The 25,838-nt window shown below is 40.7% G+C and overlaps 2 protein-coding genes across 2 annotated transcripts in view; one reads left to right on the top strand and one right to left on the bottom strand.

Moving 5' to 3' along the window:
- LOC104942667 (plexin-A4-like) overlaps window positions 1–6,992 on the bottom strand; it is a 36,267-nt gene extending 29,275 nt beyond the window's left edge. Inside the window, exons 1-4 of the mRNA XM_010767919.1 lie at window positions 6,973–6,992; window positions 6,764–6,887; window positions 2,657–2,810; window positions 67–166 (exon numbers count right to left, since the gene is read on the bottom strand). Of these exons, the coding sequence (XP_010766221.1) occupies window positions 67–166; window positions 2,657–2,810; window positions 6,764–6,887; window positions 6,973–6,992 (398 nt within the window). The remainder of the gene's footprint in view (window positions 1–66; window positions 167–2,656; window positions 2,811–6,763; window positions 6,888–6,972) is intronic.
- Window positions 6,993–7,151: 159 nt separating this feature from the next.
- The window catches only part of LOC104942666 (plexin-A4), a 49,789-nt gene continuing 31,102 nt past the window's right edge, over window positions 7,152–25,838 (top strand). The window contains exons 1-11 of the mRNA XM_010767918.1: window positions 7,152–7,184; window positions 12,191–12,342; window positions 13,652–13,775; window positions 14,397–14,533; window positions 15,942–16,109; window positions 16,293–16,386; window positions 18,379–18,618; window positions 18,795–18,941; window positions 19,689–19,923; window positions 21,248–21,390; window positions 23,828–24,096. Of these exons, the coding sequence (XP_010766220.1) occupies window positions 7,152–7,184; window positions 12,191–12,342; window positions 13,652–13,775; window positions 14,397–14,533; window positions 15,942–16,109; window positions 16,293–16,386; window positions 18,379–18,618; window positions 18,795–18,941; window positions 19,689–19,923; window positions 21,248–21,390; window positions 23,828–24,096 (1,742 nt within the window). The remainder of the gene's footprint in view (window positions 7,185–12,190; window positions 12,343–13,651; window positions 13,776–14,396; window positions 14,534–15,941; window positions 16,110–16,292; window positions 16,387–18,378; window positions 18,619–18,794; window positions 18,942–19,688; window positions 19,924–21,247; window positions 21,391–23,827; window positions 24,097–25,838) is intronic.

The following is a 25,838-nucleotide window of genomic DNA, read 5'->3' as shown; positions in this document are numbered from 1 at the left end:
GAAGGGATTACAATTATGACAAGCCGTCTGCTGGAGAGAAGTGCTCGAGGGAAGAAATAGACTTACGACTTGTGTACGCTACAGTTGTAGAAAACAAAACTGGTGTTTGCGAATGCCAGGCCTGTTTCCTTGGATTTGAGATAGAGCTGCACGATCTGGTGGTCCCCTGGAGAAAATAGATGATAGTAAACATTTGAAGTAATATGAAGAGGAAAACAGTATTTGTATTAAGATAAAAGAGAAAACAAATTCATAAAAGCAATTTGGGTCATTTGTTTTGTAAGTCATATTTTAAACCCATTGTGGAGAGTTTGATTCATCTTTTGAAATCAGACCAACAGAATATAATATAATGGTAAAAGCTGCAGTAGGTACACACTTTTAAAGAACCACTGTCTAACAGTTTGATTATTTTCAGTGTCTAGTCACATTTCCCATGAAGAAGAGATGACTGAGCCACAGGTGCTGAGCCTGTTGCAGAGGAGAGGCAGGATCTGAGGAGAGGAGGAGACTGAAGGGTTTTGTTGGGTTTAGCCTCCCTATACCTGCCGCCTCACAGGAGACTAAGAGTTGGTGCACACGCTTTTCCCTTGGGATTGAAAAATATTCCCGTAGAAAACTCTTTGAGAGTGTCTTTGTCAAGGTAAAGGGGGAACAAGATGAAACAGAAACTGTGTGTATATGTGTGTGAGTGTGTGTTATGCGAGATTGTGCCTCATATGTATTTGGTGTGTCCTTTTGTCTGGCCCTAATGAAGGAGTTCATGTTTAATTCAACAGCACATATCACATCTAACTGCTCCGTCTCTCTCGCTGTACCCCTCTGTCTTTCACTATATCTCTATTCACAGGTCCCTTTCGCTTCCCTCCTGCGACTCGTTCCTCCCCCGTCTCCCCTGTGTCTCCCTCCATCTCTCTAACAAAGAGGGAATCGTTCATCAATCACAGTAAAGCACCGCTGACAACGGATCTGTCCTAATTAGGCCACCTAAATGTTACCTTGAAGCCTGCTAACACTATCTATCCCTCCCTCTGTCTTCCCTCCATCCGTCTCTCTTCTTTCTTCTCTCGCTTTCAACCAAACTTAGAACTAATGAGTGCTAGTAAAAAAATGGAAGGTGAAAGGTTCAAATAAAGGGATAAATGTGGAATTTTCCTCTTGGCGAAACAGTAATAAGGATATAACTGTGTTCGATTGCAGGTGTGGGAGAAAAAGAAGACGGGAGGAATGCTGAATGCTTTGTTTGTCTGAGTATGTTTGTATATACTGTATGTATGTTTGCATGACTGCAGAGTTGTCAGCTTAACATGTGGTTGACATGGCAAACTTTAAACATTTTTAATACCCCAAAGCACCCTCAGGCTCCCCGTAAGCCTTACATATGAACATGTGTGCTGTCTATCTGATGAGAACTTTACTGCCGTGGTGTTTGTTCATGGCAGTCTACAGTATGTGTGTGTGAAGCTCCTGTTCTTGTGGGTGAACTGAATAAATTGAGACACATTTGAATATTAGTGCATGTGTTCAGCTCAGGCCTTAAAGGTCTCACCAGCACTGTGATTTCATGATGATATGCTCACTTTCCCTCACTGCACTTTACTAATCTCGGTTTCTGGCTCCAATATTTACCATCCATTACCAACATTTTTAACATAAGGAAGCGTGAAAGCCATATTTTTTAAACCTCAACCGTTGTGGCATTTAAAAAACATCAGTTAGCATTCCCTTGTATGTAAATGTGGGGCATCATTGATGGATCAAAATCTTTTCCTTTCTATTTATTCTCTCTTTTCATTCATTATTCATGTTGTCCTTTTGTATGTAAGAGGACGGTATCTCCATTATCTCCACACGAGGACACATTGAGGACTGTGATGAAGGATGCCTTGGGACAAGTCTTCCCAGAAGGGAGCTTTGTTCAATTAGACCGGGCTTAGTCAACCACAGAAGGGCGAGGTGAAGTGCAAGGGAATTAGAAAGATAAAAAAATATGGTCCAGTCTTTGCGGAATGAATACTGTCAGAAATGTTTTTAGCTGTTTGCCTCTTGAAAGCAATTGTAACAGTGAAATTGTCTGCAGGGACTGTGTAATCTCCAGGCACTACATTAGCCAAAATACTGTAGTAAAAACACTTAGGTAATTGTGCGGCTTGATATCGCGCTTTTGCAGTGGGGTTAGCAGGGGTCCCATCGCTCCCTCTGGAGCATATCCGCTTTGAGGGAGGGTGCCAAATCGATCCCACAGCAGCCCAATTACTAATGTTCGTTCAATTACTAAACATGTCCTGAGGCAGTGCTCCAAGGCCCACTGAGTTACTGATGGTGACGGGAAAACAAAAATTCATACACACACAAAATCACTCATAGCCCTAGGACATCCAGATCAAAGGCTGCTTCCACAGACATGTACTGTTTGTATTCAACAGGTTCACCAATGTTGATAAATACTAGATGCTAGGACATTTAAAATAATTAAAATAAGATATTCTCCCTAATATTACAAACAATTAGATTGTGTCCGGATATCAGCAGTCTTCCTCCAAATGCACAGAGATGATTTCTGTATAATCCACTTCTGGCTGGTATAGAATATTATAATTTCTGATACCAGTTTGTTGACATGTAAGCAAAATGATTACCTTAGATCCACCCTTACCTTTGTCAACAATAATGCGTGGCATCTCTTTCTCAGCGGGGGAGAAGCACTTGATCCGGTTTCCCTCCACCAAGCCATTCATCTCAGTCAGATCCTCGAAGGTGCAGTTCACACCCGCAGAAAGTTCTGGAACATTATGGGCCTCCAACACCAACTGAAGGGAGGGAAATATACAAAGGAATGTTAGCTTTCACTATTCTTGGGAATATTATGATGAATATTCACTTTGAAAGTAATATTATAACAAAAATATTACAAAAGATTATTGAAATAATGAAATATTTTGAACCATAGCTTAACAAAACAAAAGGGGGTATTCAGTTAAGTTTTGACTGCTTCACACAGTGTTTAGATTCCCACATCTGAGAGGACTTCAGATCAGTTTTGGGGCCAATATGTTTGACTGTAACACATATTGCTGAAGAGGAGAAGCACAGCTGCAAGTTCTATGCAGAGTAATGATCCATCTGCAGGGTGGTCAGCGGCCAGAGGAGCCACGGGGGACTCTTGACTGATAATTTAATACATGGACCGACATCTGATGCATCGTGCAGAAACATCCAAATAACGGCAAAACACTTCAACTTAAAAGCTCCTATCTGTAAACCAAGCCCTAAATGCCTCATAGTCGATGAGCTGTATGTATTTGACATCCTAGCTCAGCATACAGGCTGCTGGACAGGCAGAAAGAAGACAATTCTGTGGGAAATGGAGAATGCAAATCTTCCCTCTTCATTGAAAATGCTGTGTAAGCTCTCTATGCACCTTAGCAAAAACTGGCTTCAGGTGCAGCAGCAGGAAAGAAGAAAAAAAAACTGTCCTTGAATAAGAAGTTAAATTAACTGGGTCGTAGAGCCAGGTGGAGTGGGGTCAAGACCAAAATATACATATTGATGGGAAAGCGTGTCCGCAGTGGGCCTCGGTCCAGGCATTGATCTGAGCTGCAGTCCGTGGTACACGATGTGAGAAGGGCTGACCTGCGCTGTTTTTATATTGCTGTTTAATGAAAAGATGGTGGCGCGGGTGAGAACAGACACAAAGCTTCCCACGTCAGATGGACATAGCTACCATCTCTCACACATCCTCTTATCATTCATTGCTCACTCTTCCTCTCACTTTCTACTTCTCTCGCTATTTTTCCTTTATGGAGGGAACACAGCTAGACCTTGAGTTTCCTCAAATACATTTAGAGTAGTAATGGACAAGCCTAGTCCCATCAGGGCTGCATACATATGGAAATAACCAACTCATGTTACAAGCAACAACAGACACATCCAATAGAATGTTCATGTTGCCCTGCTAAACAAACCTTACCTGCAAATGTTTAGATTCAACTTTATTGTCATTGCACAGTACAAGTACTAAGACAATGGAAAGTTGTTTGCATCCAACCAGAAGTGCAAAACAAGCAGAAATTGCAGAGTTTATTCAAGTATAGTATATATTAGGGATGGGCAAGTTAACGCGTTACTATTGCGATAACGCATTAATTAATTAACGTAGACAACTATTGTATCGCGCATTGAAAGTGTTTTTATTATTAATATTATTTTGAAAGTCTGTTGCTCACTGGCTCTGAATACACATACAGACAAACAGGAGGCAGGGGATGTTGATTAGGATTGGATTAGCGTCGTCACGCGTCTCAACCAATGAGAGCATTTGGGGCGGGCCTAAGACTGCTGCAGCGCTCACATGAACCGAAACGAACTCGCGGGGACAGAAACATGGAGGAAGGTACCGAACTCTTACATGGACATTTTACATCTCTTCAGTTGCTAGAAGTAGCTAGGAGTTGATAGAAACAGAGTTATGTGTAACCACTGCAATGTTTTCTTATCTCTGGACTCTGAGGATAACTTTTTTTAACACACTAGATAAAACGGTAATGCCCTGGCAGTGGCAAATAGCTTTGGTTTTATATTTGATTTGATAACATTAATTAATGTTTAAATTCTGATTTACGAGAAACATTTTAACTGCTACTGTGTAAAGGGAATACAGCTCATTATTTGTTCAAACTGATTGATATAAAGAAAATGATGTATTTAAACTGTGAACAGTATAAGGAGGTATGAACATTTTTAACAGCCGTATAGAAATTGAATACACTATAGATCAGGTATAAGAACATACAGTATAATACAGACACTATCGACAGCATACATTCGAATACACCATAGACTGTTTTGACATATTGGTAATAAGTTAAGAGATAACACTTTATAGCTACTCTTAATTAAGCCTTAAATTAGCCTTCAAATGTCATGGCTGATACTGTTTTCTCTTACTTAACTTTAAAATAATTTATTGTAATTTGAGTCAACTACTGTATTTCATTAACAACAGAGAGTTAGATGGAAATCAAACAGTGGCTTTTTCTAAGAATAGATCTGATTTCAGCAATAGAGTGTATCTGTTTCTGTCAAAAATGCCTTGGCTTATCTTTTCAAACAAATATTTAATAACATAAAGGTCAAGGAGCAGCCGCTGTCTGTCTGGCAGAAACCTCTGCCCTGCAATCAGTTGGATGGGAGACATGTGGCATAGCCTTTGGGTAAAGCCTGCTCGCTGCGAAAAGGTTAAACACTCTCTAAAGGATCAGACATGAGCGCATCACACACACATACACATACACAAGCACACACCCCATGAATATAATTAGAGTGGTGCAGAAGTGTACCACAGAAAATCAAAACCTCTCATGTGAACCTCAGAGCAACACTGATGGAGAATAGTCATTCTGAGTTGACCTTTGACCTTATATTTATGGACCAAGTCTCTAGGATTCAAAACCATTTCCAAACCATAGGAAATGGGAATTGAAATGTGACATTACTTTAGATGGTTAAGGTCAGTGGGACTTTTATAACTATAAGTGTTACAACCTTTCAAACGGGCACTGAGGTTTATGAGGCTAGGATGATATAAAATAGCATGACAAGGGAATGTCAATCTTCTCCTGAACCTGCAGTGAAATCACAGGAACATCATAAAGTGATTCACACATCTACACACACACCTACAGAGCCACTTTGACTGGTCCTGTCAAACTGAAAAATAACTATTGAATCAGAATGGGCCTTTGGTGGGGAGTAAATGGGACACAGTGCAAGGGAATACCTACTCCCGTAGGTCTCTGTTAAAGCCATATCTATTTATTTCCTTGCATACAAGTTCACACAGACCATTCATCTTCCAAAAGGTGGATTAACAACAACCCGATATATAACAGCTCCTTATCAAACTAGTGAATACACTCAAACAATCCAAAATAAGTCAGAGCTTTAAATCAGGCAGTTTTTTTTCCAACTAAAACGACTGGAGGAAGAATTATCTTTGCCAATTTGTTGCCAACATCCCCTATAAACACAGCTGAGCTAAACTGTGTGCTGCTAATGATTGTTGACATTTGATGGGAAGTGTTTCACTGGACGTTGCGAGGTCAGGTTCTGAAGGATGCGTTTTGGCAGGCAGTTAACTGATGCAAAGCAGGATTATAGAGTTAACACGGTCTACTAATCACTATCTAGAGCGTAATTACAACATATTACAAATGATCCTTGAGTGTGTGATGTTGTCAATCTGCCAGACAAGATGTTCTCACTAGCATCACATTCAGCTAGCATCACTGTTTAATGCAATATGGCTGCACTAAAACAAATGATCGCTAAAGTGTTTTCTCCCTCATTGACTGGAAAACAATTATTAAACAATCTCTACGTCAAATGGCACGAAAAAAGAAACATGAGTTAATGACAACTAGTATTTTATTTTCGGACATTTGTATGTTGCTGTTAATTTATGACAGATTAATTAAACAATAAGTAATTGCATGAGATGAATTATTTGATACAAGCTACACTTTCTTTTTAATACTGTCACTGGTACTGGATGTGTATTTTGTAAATGGTAATTTGTGTAAATCCTATTTTAATTAATATTAAGCTATTTTTGCTTGTAACAATGTAAATGTCCCTTTTGTGGGACGAATAAAGGTATTCTGATCTGATTCTGATATGACAAACTGTGCAGAACTTTTATAAAACAGGTCATTATTATTTTTTTTTTTATTGTAGAAGTAAAAGTACGTTTCTATCCACTCACCGTCACACTGAACTGGGACACTGAGATGTTGTTTGGGTGGACGCTGAGACGCACACACTGCTTGATGTCTGATGCAAAGCGACGGGGCTCTGATGAGCGCTCACATTTCTCCTTTCTGGTGCACCTGGGAACACAAACACAAGAGAGGGGGTGTTATTCACGGATGAAAAATGCACACACACACATGAAATAACCGGACCAGATCATACCCCTTTCCACCTGTTGACATCTGGGGAAAAAGAGAATGTCCCACTGCTGCCTGACGGACAGAGTTGGACACATTTATCATATTTCCTCTCTGGCAGCGTACTAGCTACAGTGTCCAGTGAATGGAAACCCGGTCTCCAGAGGGCGGGAGCAGTGGCATTTAAAACAATGGCTGCTCTATATGTGGAAGTGGAGCCTGTCCGTTGGGAAAGAGGTAGGCCTCGTCTTTGTAATGCTGTCTTAATGACTGGCATTCATGAGCAATGCCAAGTGCAGGTGGAGATCTGGATATTGGTGGGAGGCAGGGGTGGATTTGTTCGCCTCCTAATACAGACCAGGTGGTCTAATCCAGTACAGGACAGTGGTTTTGGCAGTAAGGAGGACTTTTTTTGTGGAAATGTAAGTTTGTACCAACAAAAAAAACTATGGTAATAAGTTTAAAAGTTAAGTATTACAGCTGAAGTGGCTGACAAAAAAAGGATGAAGCTTCAAGTTTTTTATAAAAGTACATTGAGTTAGAAAACTGGCCCTAAATGTAATTTCTACCTTCCTTTCCCCCACACACACACACACACACACACACACACACACACACACACACACACACACACACACACACACACACACACACACACACACACACACACACACACACACACACACACACACACACGTTCCCATCTAATCCCCTCATACATTTATACAAGTTAAATCCCCTATTGATTCAGACAAAAAACGTACTGAGCAATTAACAACCTGGCTAATCCACAGACTGCCCTGAAACTCCTTAAAATAAATAAAAGAATGAAAAGGAAGAATGATGTAATAATGAACGGATAAAAGAAAGACCTGGAAGTGTTTGACGTCTGAAATATAGTAATACCTTATACAGCACGGCACCTTTTATTCTGAATCTGAGACATTACGGCAGGACGGGTTTAACCTGACATTAGTATTGTAAAACTAAGCAGCCTTATGTGCCACAAACAAGACAGACATAAAGGAAAAGAAAATAATCTGTTTGAGAGAGGAAGAGAGCAGGAGGAGGGGTAAACAGTGAGAGAGAGGGAGAGCGGAAATAAACAAGATTTAAAGCTCGGCGACCATTGTTGGCTTTCTGTGGAGCTTTCACCGCTAAGCCAGTTTGAGTCGGGTTTAATCGCTTCAGGTTCCTTTGTGCTTCTCTATCACTCCTGTCTGTTCCTCCTTTTCTCACTCTGATTTAATAAGACCACATCATATAAAGTATCCCGAGGCAAACAACCCACACAGAAACCCACAGACGCACGCTTTTACCTTCAAATATACATACAAACAATGCATACCTCTTACCCACAGGTCTGTTGTTTACAACCAGAGAAGGGAAGCAGTACTGTAGGAGCCGCATTTAAGTTGATTTTGTTTTGATTTATTTGGAACCTTTATTAATAAATGTTTCTGTTTCAGTGAGAGGTGCGCTTTGCTCAGGTGAAGGTCAAAGGGCTAAAGCTTTAAGTTGGAGGTGCGGTGTGTGACGGGAGGGCAGCAGCAAAACCGTCATTGACACGTCACATATGTAGCCTTATGTTTACCAAAAAGACGGATTAGTAGGATCTGCTGTTTAAGTTTACGTTAAATATTGTTTTCGTATTTTGCTTTATTTTTGCTGGAAAATAAACGTTGGAAGAGCGACCAAAACGTCCAGTGGATTTTGTACTGCGAGTCTGACACTCTTGTGTGTGTGTGTGTGTGTGTGTGTGTGTGTGTGTCTTCATATCTCTTATATANCTGTTATTAAATCAAAATATACTTAAAGTACCAAAAGTAAAATTAGTCATTGTGCAGATTGGTCCATTTCAGAATAATATATATGATATGTTTTATAATTATTGAATTATAAAACATATCATATATATTATTCTGAAATGGACCAATCTGCACAATGACTAATTTTACTTTTGGTACTTTAAGTATATTTTGATTTAATAACAGAGCACTGATGGGAGCATATATTCATCAGCAGGACAGCGTGGTAGTTGGTCATTTTAACATAATTGAAGAGGGTGTGAGTCAAGCTATTTAGTTTGACAGCATGTGTAAGGAATGATTTACAGTCTACAGTATCAAAGTGATAAACCATAATCACAGGTCTTTTAAATACATTGTCTTAAGTGTAAGGGGTGGCTCACCTGTGGCGGTCCAGCCCCACGTACTTTGTCTGGGTCCTTTCACCAGGTCCGTCTTCAGGTCCAATCTGTGGCCCTTTGCTGCATGTCACACCCTCTATTAATCCCTTTCCTATCCAACAAAGGGCCAAAAGACCCAAAATAAGGGTCAAATATTAAAATAAATAAAACTGTAAGCGGAAAATCGCTTATTTGTATTTATTTACTGTTTTTGTGACTTTGACATTGAATTTTTTTTGACAGAATTGACTCACCATCTTACTGTTATAGTGGACATACAAACACTATAGGAGGATTGTCCATGTTAGACCTAGAAAGGAGACTAATCTTTCTCATTCTTGCTAGTTATCAATCAACTGAAACCAGATGGTCACGCAAACCCCACTTAACCCTGAAAACTCCGGAAAACCACAGACACCGTGAGAGGCAGATGGAATTGACCTGCGTAAGACATATTAAACGGGCAAAGCAGAAGGGATACAGGTTAGCGACATGAAGGATACAAAGATGCAATGGAAAGATGGATGACACAAGATGCCAAGATGAAGGGAGAGGAGGATGGATTGGGTCTACATGAAAGAAGGTGGTGACGGATGGGTAGACTGAGCCAGAATAGAGCCATGTTAAGCTGAAGGGGTGGTGGAAGACCCTCCCCATATCCCCATGATGGATATACAGGTCATCATTTTTTTTTTTCGAGAACGAGAGGTAGGAGCAGATGGTGACTGACTAGCGAAGCGTTGATAAAAAGACAGAGAGGGGGATTCCCTTCTGGTGTCCTGGGGAGTGATAGGTTTGTACAGAGAGAAGGAAGGAGGATACAGAAATAGAAGGATAATCCCTTCTCCTCTGTCCACTCTCCTCTCCCTACACCATCCTGCATAGACTAGCATACAGATAAGTGGCCGACCTTGGTGGATATTCACAGAAAGCGCCACTACAAACCCCATTGTTTGCTATAATCCTGCATCTCAACAGATCATGTTAGCCGGATGGGTTTCATCTTCCTCTTATTTTCCTAAACAAAGCAGGATAGTCAGACACAGAAGAGAAAGGTCTGGAATCATTGGACACTAAGCACTCTGTTTTACTCTACTTTTTTTAAGTAGCCAAGACCATGTTGATTATTTGTATCCAGGAACAAATAAATCAACTGTTGAAGAAGGTGAGAAGAAGATGGTGATATCTTGTCTCTTGATGTGCTTATTAAAGAGTCTCCATTACTACATTGCACTCTGTCATTGGTCCACTCCACTGTTTGCCTTCCCTGCGGGCAGTGGATTTATTCCTGGAGACAGGCCCTGTATTTCTGCTCACATCCCTGAGGCTGCAGCAGGGACATATTGCAGCCTTCTCACGTCCCCCATAAAATCTGTCAGTGTGTGAGGAGTGAGGACTTTTCCAAGACGACCGTGGCTCTAATGCATTCTAATACGCTTCATTATAATGACATCGCCCATCAACAATATGAGAGGGAGAGACTCTCATAGAAGGATGGAAGAGAGAAAGTGAAGTGATTAAGTGTTTGCCTCTACCCAACCGTCAATTATCTTGTCAAAGTCACAAATCTAATCAACGCCTCATTGCGTCTCTCCCTCTTTTTCATTATTTTGCCTTCTCCTTCTCTATTTCTCTTTAACTCTTTGTCCCTTGCAATCCTCCATATTATCTAATAAATGGAGAGCCACAATGCATCTGGGCAGTCTTTTAATTGCCTGTATTGTAGCCCCATTCCTGGAAGGCTTTTTTTTCATTTGGATATCAGCAGGGAGACTTATTAATCAGAGACACTGAACCATACTTAAACCCTGTCTCCCACATGGCAGCCTTGTTGTGTATGACCGGGATTGAGGTCATCTCTGTCATTTGATTGGATCATTCCCTGTCCCACCCAGCTGGTTAATTTACATCACCTCTTAGTTGAATAATCAAATTGTCAAATATAAATGGATTGTTTTCATGTAGTTGTAACATGAGGTTTATCATAGCAGAACAATGAAGAGTTCCAAGCCACACTATAAAGATACACACACACACACACACACACACACACACACACACACACACACACACACACACACACACACACACACACACACACACACACACACACGCTCATTAAGCACTCTACCTGTGAACACTGCTGGGGGGCTCAATGCAAACTATAAAATCAAGCAGGGAAACAACAAGTGTGTCAGCCGCTTTTTTTGTGATCACTTTTTTTTTGAGGGGGTGGTGACACAGCACCACTAAAGCTGGGCCCCTTACTGCAGCATGCAGCATGGACAACTATTTGACAGAGACAGATGGAAACAGACCATTCTGTGTCCGTCGAACATCCATCCATCTGAGCCGCCATAATACACACTCACTGGCCAAAAAGTAATTGTGTGAGTAAAGTGCTGATGGATGTTGGAACGACCTCATCAACAATGAGAGATGCTGCTGATAAATCATAGGACACTGTGATTACTGCACAGATGTCACCCAGCGCCAAGTTTAAAGTTAATCATAAATAGTATATTGTCATGGTTTTCTGTGAATACAAGATTGAGAAATGACAATCATGTGACCCTGACTCTTGACCCCTTTAGCTGTCAATGGAGATATTATTGTATCGTTTTTCGTCTCTTTTCCAAAGCAATGGCTCAGGTCCCCTTAGTCGTCAGCAAAGTCTTTTTACATCTGAGAGTTATAAAACGGGTGAACAGAAAACACTAATCACTTATCCCAATGAACTGGAAAATATTAAAAACACATGAAAAGCTATTGTTCTTCAGAGCCCAAAACGGGAAGAAATAGGAACATTGTAAGGCACCGCACCGTGAAGATACTGTATCTTAGTTCATGTGAAAAAGCAGTGTCATTTGTAGCATTTATATCACCCCTGTTATATACTGATTATTTCATGTTTTACTGACTTTTAAATTAAACTCTCCTTCATAGGCGCAAGTTGCGTTGCCAGGAAAAGTCTTTTTGCAAGGCAATATGTATTTCGCGGAAAACAAGCAAAATCCCGTCTTCAAATCATTAATAATGATTTATATTTCAACAGATTAAACCTCTCCGGGGGCCAAGGGAGGGCGGCACGCTCGTGACTATTCGTGGCGAGAACCTGGGCCTGGATTTCAGAGAGATCCAGGACAACGTGAAGGTGGCCCAGGTGGATTGCACCCCCATACGAGAGGGCTACATCCCTGCTGAGCAGTAAGTCACCTTTTACATTGACGACTAAATGCACACCAGCATCACTGTGTAATAAAAAGGGACATCCTTCTCTTGTCTCTATGTACACTTCTTGTAGACCATGATTCCCATTTGAGGCAGAAGCTATTATGATCACATACAATTACAGGCTCTGATGTAGTACACCATTCACCATTTTATCGACCAAAATGTAGATAATTTCTCGGGATATAGGCTTTTACAGCTGTACGGAAACCATAGGGAGAATTCAAACCGTGTTTTGGAATAGTAGCAAAGTGAAATCCTGAATCCAACAGACTGTTTCCGTTGTCACTTGAATTGACATAATCCTATTGAAAGCTCTTTGACCAGAGCTGAGCACTTCATGCCCTACAGGGCTCCAGTCACACACAGGTACAACACTATGTTCCCTTTGTTAGTACACACAACGAGCTGTAACAAGTCAGCCTGACCAACTGATACTACGCTGGAGAACTCACCCTCAGGGTGTGTGTGTGTGTGTGTGTGTGTGTGTGTGTGTGTGTGTGTGTGTGTGTGTGTGTGTGTGTGTGTGTGTGTGTGTGTGTGTGTGTGTGTGTGTGTGTGTGTGATAGAGAGAGAATCCCATAATCAGTAACCTCTTGCTAAATAAGCCTAATATCTAGACCAGAAGTTGGATTCAACTTCAAGTCACAGCAGTGCAGAATAGAGTAAAATAAATTTCTGCAGTATATGGACATGCAGGCATCAGGCCTCCATATTGTATAGCAGCACAGGTGCACACACTCCCACACACTCACATATACACATGCATCCACTCACTCAAGCCCGCTCTGCTCCATAATCATTTTTAAAAAGTTCAGGAAGTTACATTTAGTTGACATTTTGAGTTTAATCCAGAGCTTTGGTTCCTTACAGGTGCCATCTGTCATATTATTTAAACTAGATTAAAAGTTGTCTTATCAGCAGACCCCAGGGTTTCTTCTGCTAAGAAAGTAAGTTGTGTGCCAATCTAAGCAAGTGCTGACCCAGCAGAAGAGGTGGCTGGATTTGAGGTCATATGTAAATGGGTAGACTTTTCCCTTTTCTTCCACAAGTTGGCAGTGTTCGAGAGGGGAAGTCTCTGCCAAATAATACATTATTGTATTAAGGTTTTAACAGGTTTAGGTCCATTCCTTTTTACACAATTTGCTCAGAATTTGCTGGCAAGGCAAACTAACTGCAGAAGGACTTTCTATAGACTTTCTCAAGGCATTTTTGCGTGTGACATACATTTGTGTATGTCTCTGTATGCATTTATATCTACAATTATGCTAATTTGTGTTTCTAGGATTGTCTGTGAGATGGGTAAAGCAGAGAAGAGCCAGTACACTGGGAACGCGGAGGTCTGTGTCGGGGTTGGAGAGTGCAGACCAGAATTCATGGCAAAGTCCTCCAAAAACTACTATTTTGTGGTGAGTATACAAAGAAAAATCTATGTATTTTGTATCATCATTGGATTTGCCTTTTTGCAATTCCTACTCATTCATAGTCATACTCCTTCTAAGTATTCTCATCTGTTTATCAGCAGTGAGACATAATTGGCAGTCGCTAATGAGCACAGAAAGAAATACTGATGGTTGTAAAAAAAACATTCTTCTGATATGAACACATACAAAAACACACATAACACACTTTCTGTGTTCTTTTATAACCCATGCTGGCCGCAATTAATCAGCATCACTCGCACACACTGAAATAAAATTGCAATTTTTACCATTATGTTCTGGTTTTATGGAGTTTTAACATTTTTACTGCCAGCTATTAATGGACGATGGCCGAGGTTTATTTCTCCCTGTACAGAATTATATGATGTCAGGTCTAGATGTCACACAGCGCAGCAGACTGGAGATGAGATTATAAGAAGGCCACATGAACTGAAGGAGGATTTACTGTGTGCCTGTTTTCCAGTCAGCTGTTGCTGTGTTAAAGCTTTCCACCATAGTGTAGTTTATGTCAGTGGGATTAGTAAGTGAAGGTATATATTAAAACTCAAAGGGATATTATTTTACAAACTCTGTCCCTTTTTTGCCTAGATCCCAAGGATTATCAACCTGAAGCCCAGCCGAGGTCCGGTCTCTGGAGGAACCATCGTCAACATCACCGGCAGCCACCTTGACGCTGGGAGCAACGTGTCAATCATGTTTAAGGACCAGCCGTGCACTTATCTGAGGTTAGACACAGCTGATCCTGCCAATAACACTCAAACAGTCAATTAAAAGCTCAGTCAAAGCTTGTGTTAGTCAAACTGCAGGGTTTTATACCCTCTGACAGTTCTCATCTTTGTTGGATCGTTTTATTTCCCACATAAGCTAAGTCGATAATTAAATGTCCTGGAAGTGTAGTGTTGGACTCAGACCTGAATTTTAACAGTCACATTACAACAGTTATTAGGTCTGCATACTACCACCTGAAAAATATATCAAGGATTAAAAAACTAATGTCGCAACAGGATTTAGAAAAACGTGTCCATGCTTTTATTTTCAGTAGACTCGACTACTGCAATAGTGTATTCACAGGGCTCACTAAAAAAATCTATCAGAAAGCTGCAGCTGATTCAGAACGCTGCTGCTCGAGTACTCACTGACACTAGAAAAGTGGATCACATCACTCCGGTTCTGAGATCCACTGGCTTCCAGTCTACCAAAGAATTTATTTTAAAATACTACTGCTAGTTTTTAAATCAGTAAATGGCTTAGGACCGAGGTATATAGACGACCTAGTCCATCACTATGAAGCATCCAGGAGTCTCAGGTCTTCTGGGTCGGGTCTGCTCTCTGTTCCGAGAATAACCACTAAACATGGAAAAGCAGCTTTTAGTTATTATGCCCCAAGAATTTGGAACAAACTGCCTAAATCGTGCACGTCCGCCGAAACACTTCCTATTTTTAAATCCCGACTAAAAACGCACCTATCTGCTTTTAATTGAGCTGCCCATACTCACACTACAGTATGCCTTTTTAGTCATGTATTCTGTACCTGCTGTGTTTATTTATTTATTTTATTTCATTATCTTTGCTTATTATGCCTGTTTTTAAATGCCTTTTTAATAATGTATTTATGCTGTATTTGTTCTTAAATGTCTTTTGCTTTTNCACACACACACACACACACACACACACACACACACAGAAGGGCAACCTTGCCTGTTTTTAAATGCCTTTTTAATAATGTATTTATGCTGTATTTGTTCTTAAATGTCTTTTGCTTTTTATCTGTAAAGCACTTTGAATCGCCACGTGCTGAAAAGTGCTATATAAATAAAATTGCCTTGCCTTGGAAGGTAAAAAATGTTGCGCTCAAGGAATGTTTTGGAAATGCTGGATTTTTGCTTGATATTGATAAGTAAAAAAAATAGCACTATTATTACTAAGGATTTAACACTGATCAATGCGCTATTCCATTTTCTAGGCAAAACTCTCTATCCATGTTCACTTAAGAAACCGTTCCATCATCTTAAATATGACATTTGTATTGGTTTTGGAATTTTGTAGCAGTCTGCTCCCACAGTGATACACAACTAAAGAGATCACTCCTAAGTCAATAACTAACTGATTTGAATCACCCTATGTTCTTTTCAGGAGGGGGGGTCAGTGGCTCACCTGTCGCACCCATGCGTCCCTGAATGGATTCGGAAACGTGTCTGTGTCTGTGAACATAGACAGGGCTCATCTCCAGAAAGACCTGCGCTTTGAGTATGTTGAAGACCCAACTATCACCAGGATAGAGCCTGAGTGGAGCATCTACAGGTACGGTACAAGGGCAGATAGCAATCAGTAAACACTAGTTTTACAAAATGTACGGTACTTACTGCAAATAGATACTGATGCAGCCGTATCACTGCTAGTGAATCATTTATATCACCATCTGTCAAAATAATCTGAGCTATCCTTAAAACGTTTTTGTCGATAATCTCTCCCTCTCTCTCACAGTGGATATACCCCAGTGACTGTGACAGGAACTAACCTGGACATTATCCAGACCCCTCTCATCAGAGCCAAATATAACAACCATGAGACACTCAATGTAAGTCATGGCAAACACAAACTGTGTGGATGATTGAAGAACTTGACTTGTGCTTCATCTTGGTTAATAAATACATGTTTTCTCAGCTGGAGAAGATGTATTGTTTGTTTGAGAAGTGTAAAGATAATGGTGTTTGTAATTCTGCTTGACAGTCCAAAGACAGATGGCCGTAGTAAATGTCAGAGTAATATCTTTATTAGATCATGACTGAAAGCCTCAGTGCCACTTTTAGGTAAATGAGTGAAGGAAAAAACTCAGAACCCAGAGCAGTGAATATCAACAGTTGGCAGTTGATTGAATAGTGAATGTTGTAATTCCTCTCCACACCTTTGTAACAATAGGTCATTTTGACACCGAAATGAAACCACAGTGATTGGCCCTTATCCAAGTATTCTACCTCTATTTACCCTTTTACCCAGGGGAGAATAGATAAAGCCATACAAGGTCTGTGCGATCTGATTGAAGAAAGTGACAAAAGGTGGTAATGCTATCTTCATGGCCCATTTGAGCATGAGCTTGCACCACGTTGAACATCTGTGCTCACGTACTGTATGTCTGCACTTGACATGACGCTAGTGTGCAGGCAGTTTGCACTTTGACCCAACATAAGTTAAATATTCCATTAAATAATTTGCTCAATTTCACTTTGCACTGAGATGAAGCAACATTTGTGCAAAGAGAAAAGTATTGTTTTGAGTTCCCTTCCTGCAGCAGTGCAAGATACAGGTCAGAGACGTCCTGGAGACCTTTGAGGATTAGTGCAGTCTGATGTTGAAGGAGCCAATTAGAGTGACAGGCAACAGTTTGAGTGGCTGCATGGCAGAGGTTACACTGAAAGTGTCTTTGAGTGAGACAGAAATGTATGTGAATGAGACCAATGCTGCTGGTTGATTTGTCAATGCCCTGACGGACAGAGGGGAATGGAGATGTAAGAGGGATATTGAAGGGCATGCCAATGACAGATCAGACAATCTGTTATTGTGTATAAAACTGTCTCAGAGATGTGAATAAGGAAATGAAAAGAGTAAATCACATCACATGGCCAATGAGAGACAAGGGCAAAAAAAAGAACAACAAAACAAGAGTGAGACACCGAGAAAAGATCAAAGAGAACACCTTGATTGAGCAGTAAAGTGGTATAGAGAAGGAAGAGTGACAGAACAACAATGTGTCAAAGAGAGGAGAAAAGATCACAGAAATAATAACTGGACAGGGAATAAAGAAGTGATGAGAGGGTGGGGGTCTCTTTCTGGAGCGTAATGAAGGAAGGGTAAGACCTAGTTATCACTCCTGAATCTTCACACATCAAAGCCAGATTGTGATGAGCCTGCACACACTCCCTAACTGCTCCTCATTTGGTGGCTTCCTTTGAGGAAAATACTCCAACAGGTTCTCCTTTGCACTTTTAGAAATGAAGGAACTCCTCCTTTGAATGGGGTATCTCCAGTGGCCTTAGTGAAATGTGAACCTGTGACATAAACATTCAAACCAACTTCAGATTGGATGCAGAAAGTAAATTGCATGCTCAAGTGCCAGTGCTCCAAAGATTTAGTTGCAAGGAGGCATGGAGAGGTGTTAGGGAAACTCTGTTATGAGCTGAGTATATGGTTTACTGACATCCAGCCTAAATTCTGATATGGAATGGGAGGGCACTTGGAGAGGACAGACCTCCGCCAAGGCCGTTTCCAATATTAAACAATATTGCATTTATCTTTTTTCAAATAAACTCCCTATTTCTTTGCGTTCTTTCTGACGAACAAACATTAACAAAAATGTAACCTCCTTTGCAGAGTTACTAATGTGGATTAATGCAGAGTCACTCACATTATCTTCATTAAGATTGAAAGCACCAAACTGAAGCATGTTCATTTTATTTTTGTGTCAATTTCCAGCATTTTTCTGCTTTCACTAAGCTCTGATTTATTATTTGCTAAAACATTCATTCATCAATTCATGAATATAACTTCTCCCCTCTGGTCTGTGTTCTTCCAGCTGTGCCAGGTCCTCGGCCCCACCACCATGCTGTGCCAGGCCCCGGAGCTGTCCATCAGCCTGGCCCGGCAGCAGGAAGTGCCTGAGAGGCCTGATGAGTTCGGCTTCAAACTGGACGACGTGATGGCTCTGATGGCACTCAACAACAGCAACTTTATCTACTACCCCAATCCTGAGTTTGAACCTCTGAGTGTGTCGGGGGTGCTGGAGCTCAAACCTGGATCCCCCATTATACTGAAGGTATGAGGATAGATGCATCTGTATGTATTGACTACATGTTATAGACTATAAGAATCCCTTAACGTGTTTTATGCAATATCATTTTGCATCATTCCAGTATTGATATAAATACGAAATATTGACGTGTTTTCCTTCCTACAATAAGTCTTTATTCATGCATAAATTATTTCCTGCAGGGGCGGAACTTTCTTCCACCAACCAATACTGGGAATGGAAAGCTGAACTACACAGTTTTCATTGGAGAGAAGCCCTGCATGTTAACAGTGTCAGAGACCCAGCTGCTCTGTGAGTCACCGAACCTGACGGGCCGACACAAGGTCCTGGTGAGTGATACAGAACCCGCTCACAAAGACAGGAGAGACACACACACACACACACACACACACACACACACACACACACACACACACACACACACACACAAAGATACACATGACAGATATAAGGCAGACAGTCCTGCAAATCGGCAGTTTGACAGACAGACAGACGAACGTTCCTCGTGTTGCTTTCTATCTATCTTCTTGTCCACTTTGAGACAGTCTACAGCTCTGATCCAATTATCTGTGTGGTTCCTGTTCCTGCCCACAAGCAGACAGAAGACAAACAAATAAGCCTTCAATAAGAAGGATTAGGGCCCTGGAAAACTCAATAGTGTTTCCATTTGTGGTTTTAAAAGGGACCACTTTGAACAAAGCGCTTCCTGATGTTACCACCTAAAGCCTGCATCAGAAAAGATGGACACATTACTGTTACGCATATCAGTCAGAAAATGCACAAATGAACAGAAGTGTGTACTCATCTAAATAGAAAGTCAATATATCTGTCTGGGATTTTATCTTCATTTTGAAAACAGAAATGCTTTAAAGACCTTGAAAGAGATTCATAGGCGCAATATTTTATTAGCATTCACAAATAAGTGAAATGCCTTAGCCTTGAAGAAAACTCTAACATTATTCAACCTTTTTCCAATTGTTATATTTGAGTTAACTTCTCTATTTGTGTATACAACATATGTACAGTAGATGCATGCATTATTTATAATCTGACTTTTTATCTGTCCCCTTCACAAGGCACGTGTGGGTGGAATCGAGTTCTCCCCAGGTGTGGTCCACATCATGTCCGACAGCCCCCTCAGCAGCACAGCTATCATTGGCATTGCTGCAGCCGGAGCTCTCCTCATCCTCTTCATCGTGGTTGTGCTCATTGCCTACAAGCGCAAGTCTCGCGAGAGTGACCTGACCCTGAAGAGGCTGCAGATGCAGATGGACAACCTGGAGTCCCGCGTGGCTCTGGAGTGCAAAGAGGGTAAGAGGTTGATGCAGTTTTACTGTATGGAATAGAATGTATTCTTATATAGATCCAACTAACTTTTCTACCTTGGAAACGTTTTGAATGATGTATTTAGTTCTGTTGACACAAGTAGCATTCGCAGAATGAACTGATTAATTGATGAGTAACAATTGAGTATGTGCTCAACAGCGTAAATTGTATTAACTATTGCAAGCATCCAGTGTTGCTATTGCTTTTATAAATCTAAATGTCTAATCTATCGACTAAAATTATGTTACTATATTTGCTCATCCTTGGGCCAATCAGAGGGCTTGTTTTATTGGGCCAATCAGAAGTCTTGTTTTAATATGTCCAATAAATAGGCTTGTTTTAATGGAGAAATCAGAGGGCTTCTTTTGTTGGGCAAATCAGAAGGCTTGTTTCAATGTGCCAATCAGAGAGCTCGTTTCAATGAGCCAATCAAAGTGCTTGTTTCAATGCACCAATAAGAGGGCTGATTTAAATTGGGATATCAAAGGGCTCATTACAATGGACTAATCAGAGGGCTTGTTTCTATGGATAAGTCAACTGAATCTTTCCACTAGACCAATCGGAAGGCTTGTTTCAGTACAAGACACTGAACCCCCAACTTCTCTCTAAGGCTGAGCCTCTGGTGTATGTGAATGATCACCGGATTAGATGATGAGCAGTTTAGTTTAGTTTATTTATTTATAGTGTCGTGGACAGTCCCCATCGATGAACTGTCACAAAAACAATAAATACTGCAGCTTTAGCCGACATGGCTAATTTCCAGCTGTTGTCCCCGGCCAGATGGTAATAGACACCCTTAAAATTACAATATATAAACAGCATTAGTTATAAGAAAATGTATAAAATAAAATAAAAAGGAGGAAAGACAAGTAGATACAGGTGTGAGGATAAAAGAGAACAATAAACGAAACACGTTACTAAATACAGTACATGTCACATAGAGCACATCACAATCACACAACAGAAACGAGGGGCAACATCCATGATCACAACGTGTAACACAACATGTAACACAACATGTAACACTCACGCCATACTCAACACAGACTAGTGTGTGCAGGTGTAGTTCTCAGTGAACCATGTTTTTAAGTGAGCTGTGAAGGTGGTATGTGTATGTATGTCTTTGATTTGAGTGGGTTAAGCAACTTGTATGGCTGCCCTGCCATCAGTGTCTGAATGTGTGAATGGGTACATGTTGGCATGTGGTGTACAAGCACTTTGAGTAAACAGAAGACTAGAAAGGGGCTATATTAACGTACATTACCATTTATATACAAATAACTGGTTTGTGTATGGTTTTATCCATCAGCTTTCGCAGAGCTCCAGACAGACATCCATGAGCTGACCAGTGATCTGGACGGAGCAGGAATCCCCTTCTTGGACTACAGGACCTACACCATGAGGGTCCTATTCCCAGGCATCGAGGAGCACCCTGTACTCAGAGATCTGGAGGTATGGTGGAATGGTTTTCTGATTATTCAACTTGCATTATGTATTGTTCCTGCGTTAGTCTGTGTCTGTTTTTTCACTTTATAGTTGCCTAACATAGTGCTGGACCTCTGCCTCAATCTGACGTATTCAAATTCTGCATTTGTCAGATTGTGATTGTTATTTGGGTCACAGGAAAAGTAACTTGTACATAATGTTGGGCATCAGAATAAAGTTCTCAATTAACATGCTATCTATAGCATTTCAATTAAATAGATATTCCATTAGATGTGTTTCGTTCAAAGAAATTCTGAAAACAGGACCGCTATTTGTAAGAAGTTGTTACCAATTTCCTATTCATTTAGACAATTGCAAGTGCGTGTACCTGTTCTTCAGTCTCTATCAAATAACAATCCCAATGCAATTAGCCCTATTTGAAAAGAGAGCAAAACGAACAAGCAAATTAACAATGTGGTGGGTCAGAGTAGGTGAAATTGAAGCCGAGGTTGTTGTGTTGCTGTCTGGTAAACAAAAGCCTTTTGACAGCCGACAAAAACACTTTATCAAAAACAAACAAGACAACCTAAAACCAGGAGCGCGCTCTCATTAATAACTCAAACGATATGAGAAGCTGCTCGTTTTTTTTCTCCCCACCTCAAAAACAAATTAAAAGTCAATTAGTGGGAGAAAGCAAAAGAAAAAAAATCAGTTGATTCATCGTCGGTAGTGACATTGATAGACAGCCATAATTGAGCAGGTCGTCTTTTTCCATTAAGAGAATGATGGACCCCCATTTCACTGCCCTCAGGATTGGCCACTCTATCCCTGATGATAATTTCCCAGTAATAAGCAATATTAATTATGTTTTAATTGGTGTAAATGTGGAACTGTATGAGGAGTATAATATGGAATTAAAGCCTAATGAAAAAAGCAGACGCCTTGTCTTAGGCGGTTTATGGCTGCCTAATTGTTATTGATGTGTCAGATCATTTAAAGTCCCGTTTTTGACTGTGGTTTTCAGAAAGAAAGAGCATAGGGGATAAAACTCTTTCAAGGTTTACATAAAAACTGGATTTTCACAGTCAGTTAAAATAAGGAAAAATGTAAAAATATAGTCTGGCATGTGTGAGCTCTGTAAAGCCTACCCTTTCACATTATATGTATTCCTGGTCACTGTTGAGGTTGGTTCTTAGGAGTCAAAATTACTTCCTTGCCTCTACAATTTATTTTCCTAACAACTTGACTATACCTCTAAATCTCATTTTGCCTGCTGCTTCGTATGATTGTTTCCCCATTTCCCTCTTGATCTTTACGGAAACAATTCCATTTCAGCAGCGGTTTCCATATTTTTTTCTTCTATCTGCCTGCCAAACTCAAATATCCCAGTGACCCTGTGAAGATTGTGTGTAGGTTAGGACATGTAGCTCCTTTCATGCACCGTCTCCATAATCCATAATGTTACACATGTTTGTTCTACGGTAGAGTATAATACATTTGCTTGGTCTATAACCTGCAAACACTTACAGTTTATTATGTAGAAAAAAAGCACGAAACATTCACAATAACATTTTCAAGACTTCCTTATTGTGTGCTTTCATTCACAAGCTCATAGTGTATAAACGCAAAAAAGGAAAATGCCAACACTTGAAGCACACACATTGTATGCATCTTGTCAGGCGTATTAAATTAGACTTGCCACTTAACAATAGCTCCCAGCTGATTACAAGAGTTTCCTCCAGGAAAGGTAAAAGACAGAACATATGCTGGTTGGCAGCTGCATTGGGTACAAAGACATGCCGTCTTACCACAAGTGCTCTTGACAGATACAAAAAAACGTAATCTCAATGGGTGCTATTTACGGGGAAAAGAAGAAGTGCCTAGTATAAATGGAGCAGGGACATTGTGGGCTCAGACGAGGGGAATTCACATCACTGCCTCTTCCTTTCAACGTACATTAGTGTGGAACACGGCACCATCGACATAATAAGCATTCCCGCAAGAGACCTATTGTTTTCCTGCCTTTATTCTCAACCTTCACACTAAATGCAACAAAAGCTGCAAGATGTTAAACTCCTTATCTCCCTTGTTGCTTTTTTTTCTTTCTCTCATTCTGTTTCTCCTTTCTTCCTCCTTATTTATGAGGACAGATTTATTAACTGATACCTGCACTTTCAATTAGAGAAACCAGACCTGAATTCAATTATTACTTCTAATACATTTTCACGTGCGTTAATAAAGCACATATATGAACCTGATCAAAATATAGTTATCATGATTATATGTTATATAAAACTGTGTTTATTCAGCAATGTTTAAGTATTTGACTAGGGATGCAGGAACTGATGACTGATTGGGTTTATATGACATGGCTTTGAATGTGTTACATGGATTCTGTACTTGTTCCACTCCTTGTTATTTTTAATGTGTCCCTGTCAAATGAACATGTCTGCTGTGTTCACAGGTGCCAGGCTACCGGCAGGAGCAAGTGGAGAAGGGGCTGAAGCTGTTCGGCCAGCTCATTAACAACAAGGTCTTCCTGCTGTGTTTTATTCGCACTCTGGAGGCCCAGCGTGGTTTCTCCATGAGGGACCGTGGCAACGTGGCCTCACTTATCATGACAGTATTGCAGAGCAAGTTGGAGTACGCCACTGATGTCCTCAAACACCTGCTGTCTGACCTTATAGACCGCAACCTTGAGAGCAAGAACCACCCCAAGCTGCTGCTACGAAGGTGAGAACCAGGCCGGAAAAGATGTGCCGAGTTTAACTTACCTCTTATACCCTTCTAACAAGTGGCTAAAGTTATACAGCTGGTAGTGACCTTTGAAGATGCAGATGATTCATTAAGAAAGAACAGTTCAACCAAATAACTCTCTCCCTATGATTTATATTTACACACTGAACACCTGCCACACAGATTCCACTTCTGTAAACATAGGGTTTGTGCTTGGTTGGGGCTAGGGATAAACGTTTGTACTGGTTAATGTACACACTTTAATATCAAGGACTGGATGTGCTACTCTCTTTGTGTCTGTTCCTAACTGTGACATGTTTGGATTAACTCCTGTGACCTTGAATTGCCTGCTCTGTCTCAGAGAAACCAGAGCGCATTGCTATGCCACATCATTAGCAAAATAATTATGATTAATTAGCACTGAATAGAGTTTCACATAGCTCAAGAGGGGGGGAAATAGTCACTTCTGAAAAAAGCGGAAAACAGTGAAAGCTTGCACTTCAACACAGTCATGTTCCTCCCTTGGATTTGTAGTCAGAGCTTTAATGGCACGCACTTGAACGCAGAATTGTAAGGGATTTTCTGCCTGCCCGCAGTGTGTAGTAAATGTGATGATTATGGTTACTTGAGTAAACCGTCTGCCTTTCAGCTGATGTGTACGTGTGTAATATGTGCACGCATGCCTATTCATACATATGGACTTGTATGTTGTTTTGCTCGGGGGTCAACCGGCAAGTCTTGACACCCCCAGATGATTTGCCAGGCACCTTCCAAATTAATTAGTCTCTTTTCAATTACAATTCTGATTTTCCCTCAGGCTAAAAACTCATCCCTGCCAATAAATACACACACACATGCGACAAGCATATATTATGATATATGCTTGTCGCATGTGTGTGTGTATTTATTGGAAGAGGACTGAAATTGATCCTCGTACCATGGGCATTTCATCTCATGAAAGCATGTTTAGACGATGCTTGGTGATGCAGAGGGAGATTAATGTTGTCTGGGCACAGGAGCCATAATTAATTGCAGCAAGAGCTCACCAAGTTTGGTGCAGCCACTAAACAATGGAGTAACGGCTGATCCTGGAGATACAGCAGGAGAGACAGCGGCACAGCAGAGCCAGGGAAAGGGAGTCAAGGACAATGGAGACACTTAAAGCTGTGTCACCAAGTAAGGCATGCTGACTGCTGGGGCATGCAGGCAGGTAGAGAGCTCTTTGATCACTTAGTTTACATGTCACTATTGCTTTGAATGTGCAAGGTCTGAACCGTGAGAGGAGAAACTGCCATGTGCAAAAACATTCTCCAATATTGTGATGACAATACATCTTGTGATACATTCACACATTGGTTAAAATGTGCATATTAGCTTTACCTTTCTATATTAGCATGGTTGTTCTTAAAATGTGAACCAGAGTCAAACAAACTGTCTTCTATGACACTTTCCGTCCTTGTCAGGAAGGGAGAAGTAAACCTGGGAGAAAGCCAATCACAGTGCAGCACTGGAGAGAGAGCCATGTTAACAACAAACGCTCGGCCGGTTTGATAGCCCATTTGTCATCCACACCATTGTGATTGGCACTGATCAGACTGTCTTCATCTGGTCCTTTCTTCTTAGAAGCGCTTGTTAGTCCTTCGACATCCCAGCATGCATTTCAGTTGTGATGAGGCAGTGTGATCAAGCTATGCCACCCTATAGAGCTCGACTGACGTGTCCTTGGATAGCGGCTGAAA

This window comes from Notothenia coriiceps, unplaced genomic scaffold (genome assembly GCF_000735185.1).
Source record: "Notothenia coriiceps isolate Sejong01 unplaced genomic scaffold, NC01 NC01_scaffold00004878, whole genome shotgun sequence".
Lineage (NCBI taxonomy): Eukaryota > Metazoa > Chordata > Actinopteri > Perciformes > Nototheniidae > Notothenia > Notothenia coriiceps.
The sequence above is the reverse complement of the archived record's forward strand: the minus strand, read 5'-3'. Positions and strand labels throughout refer to the sequence as shown.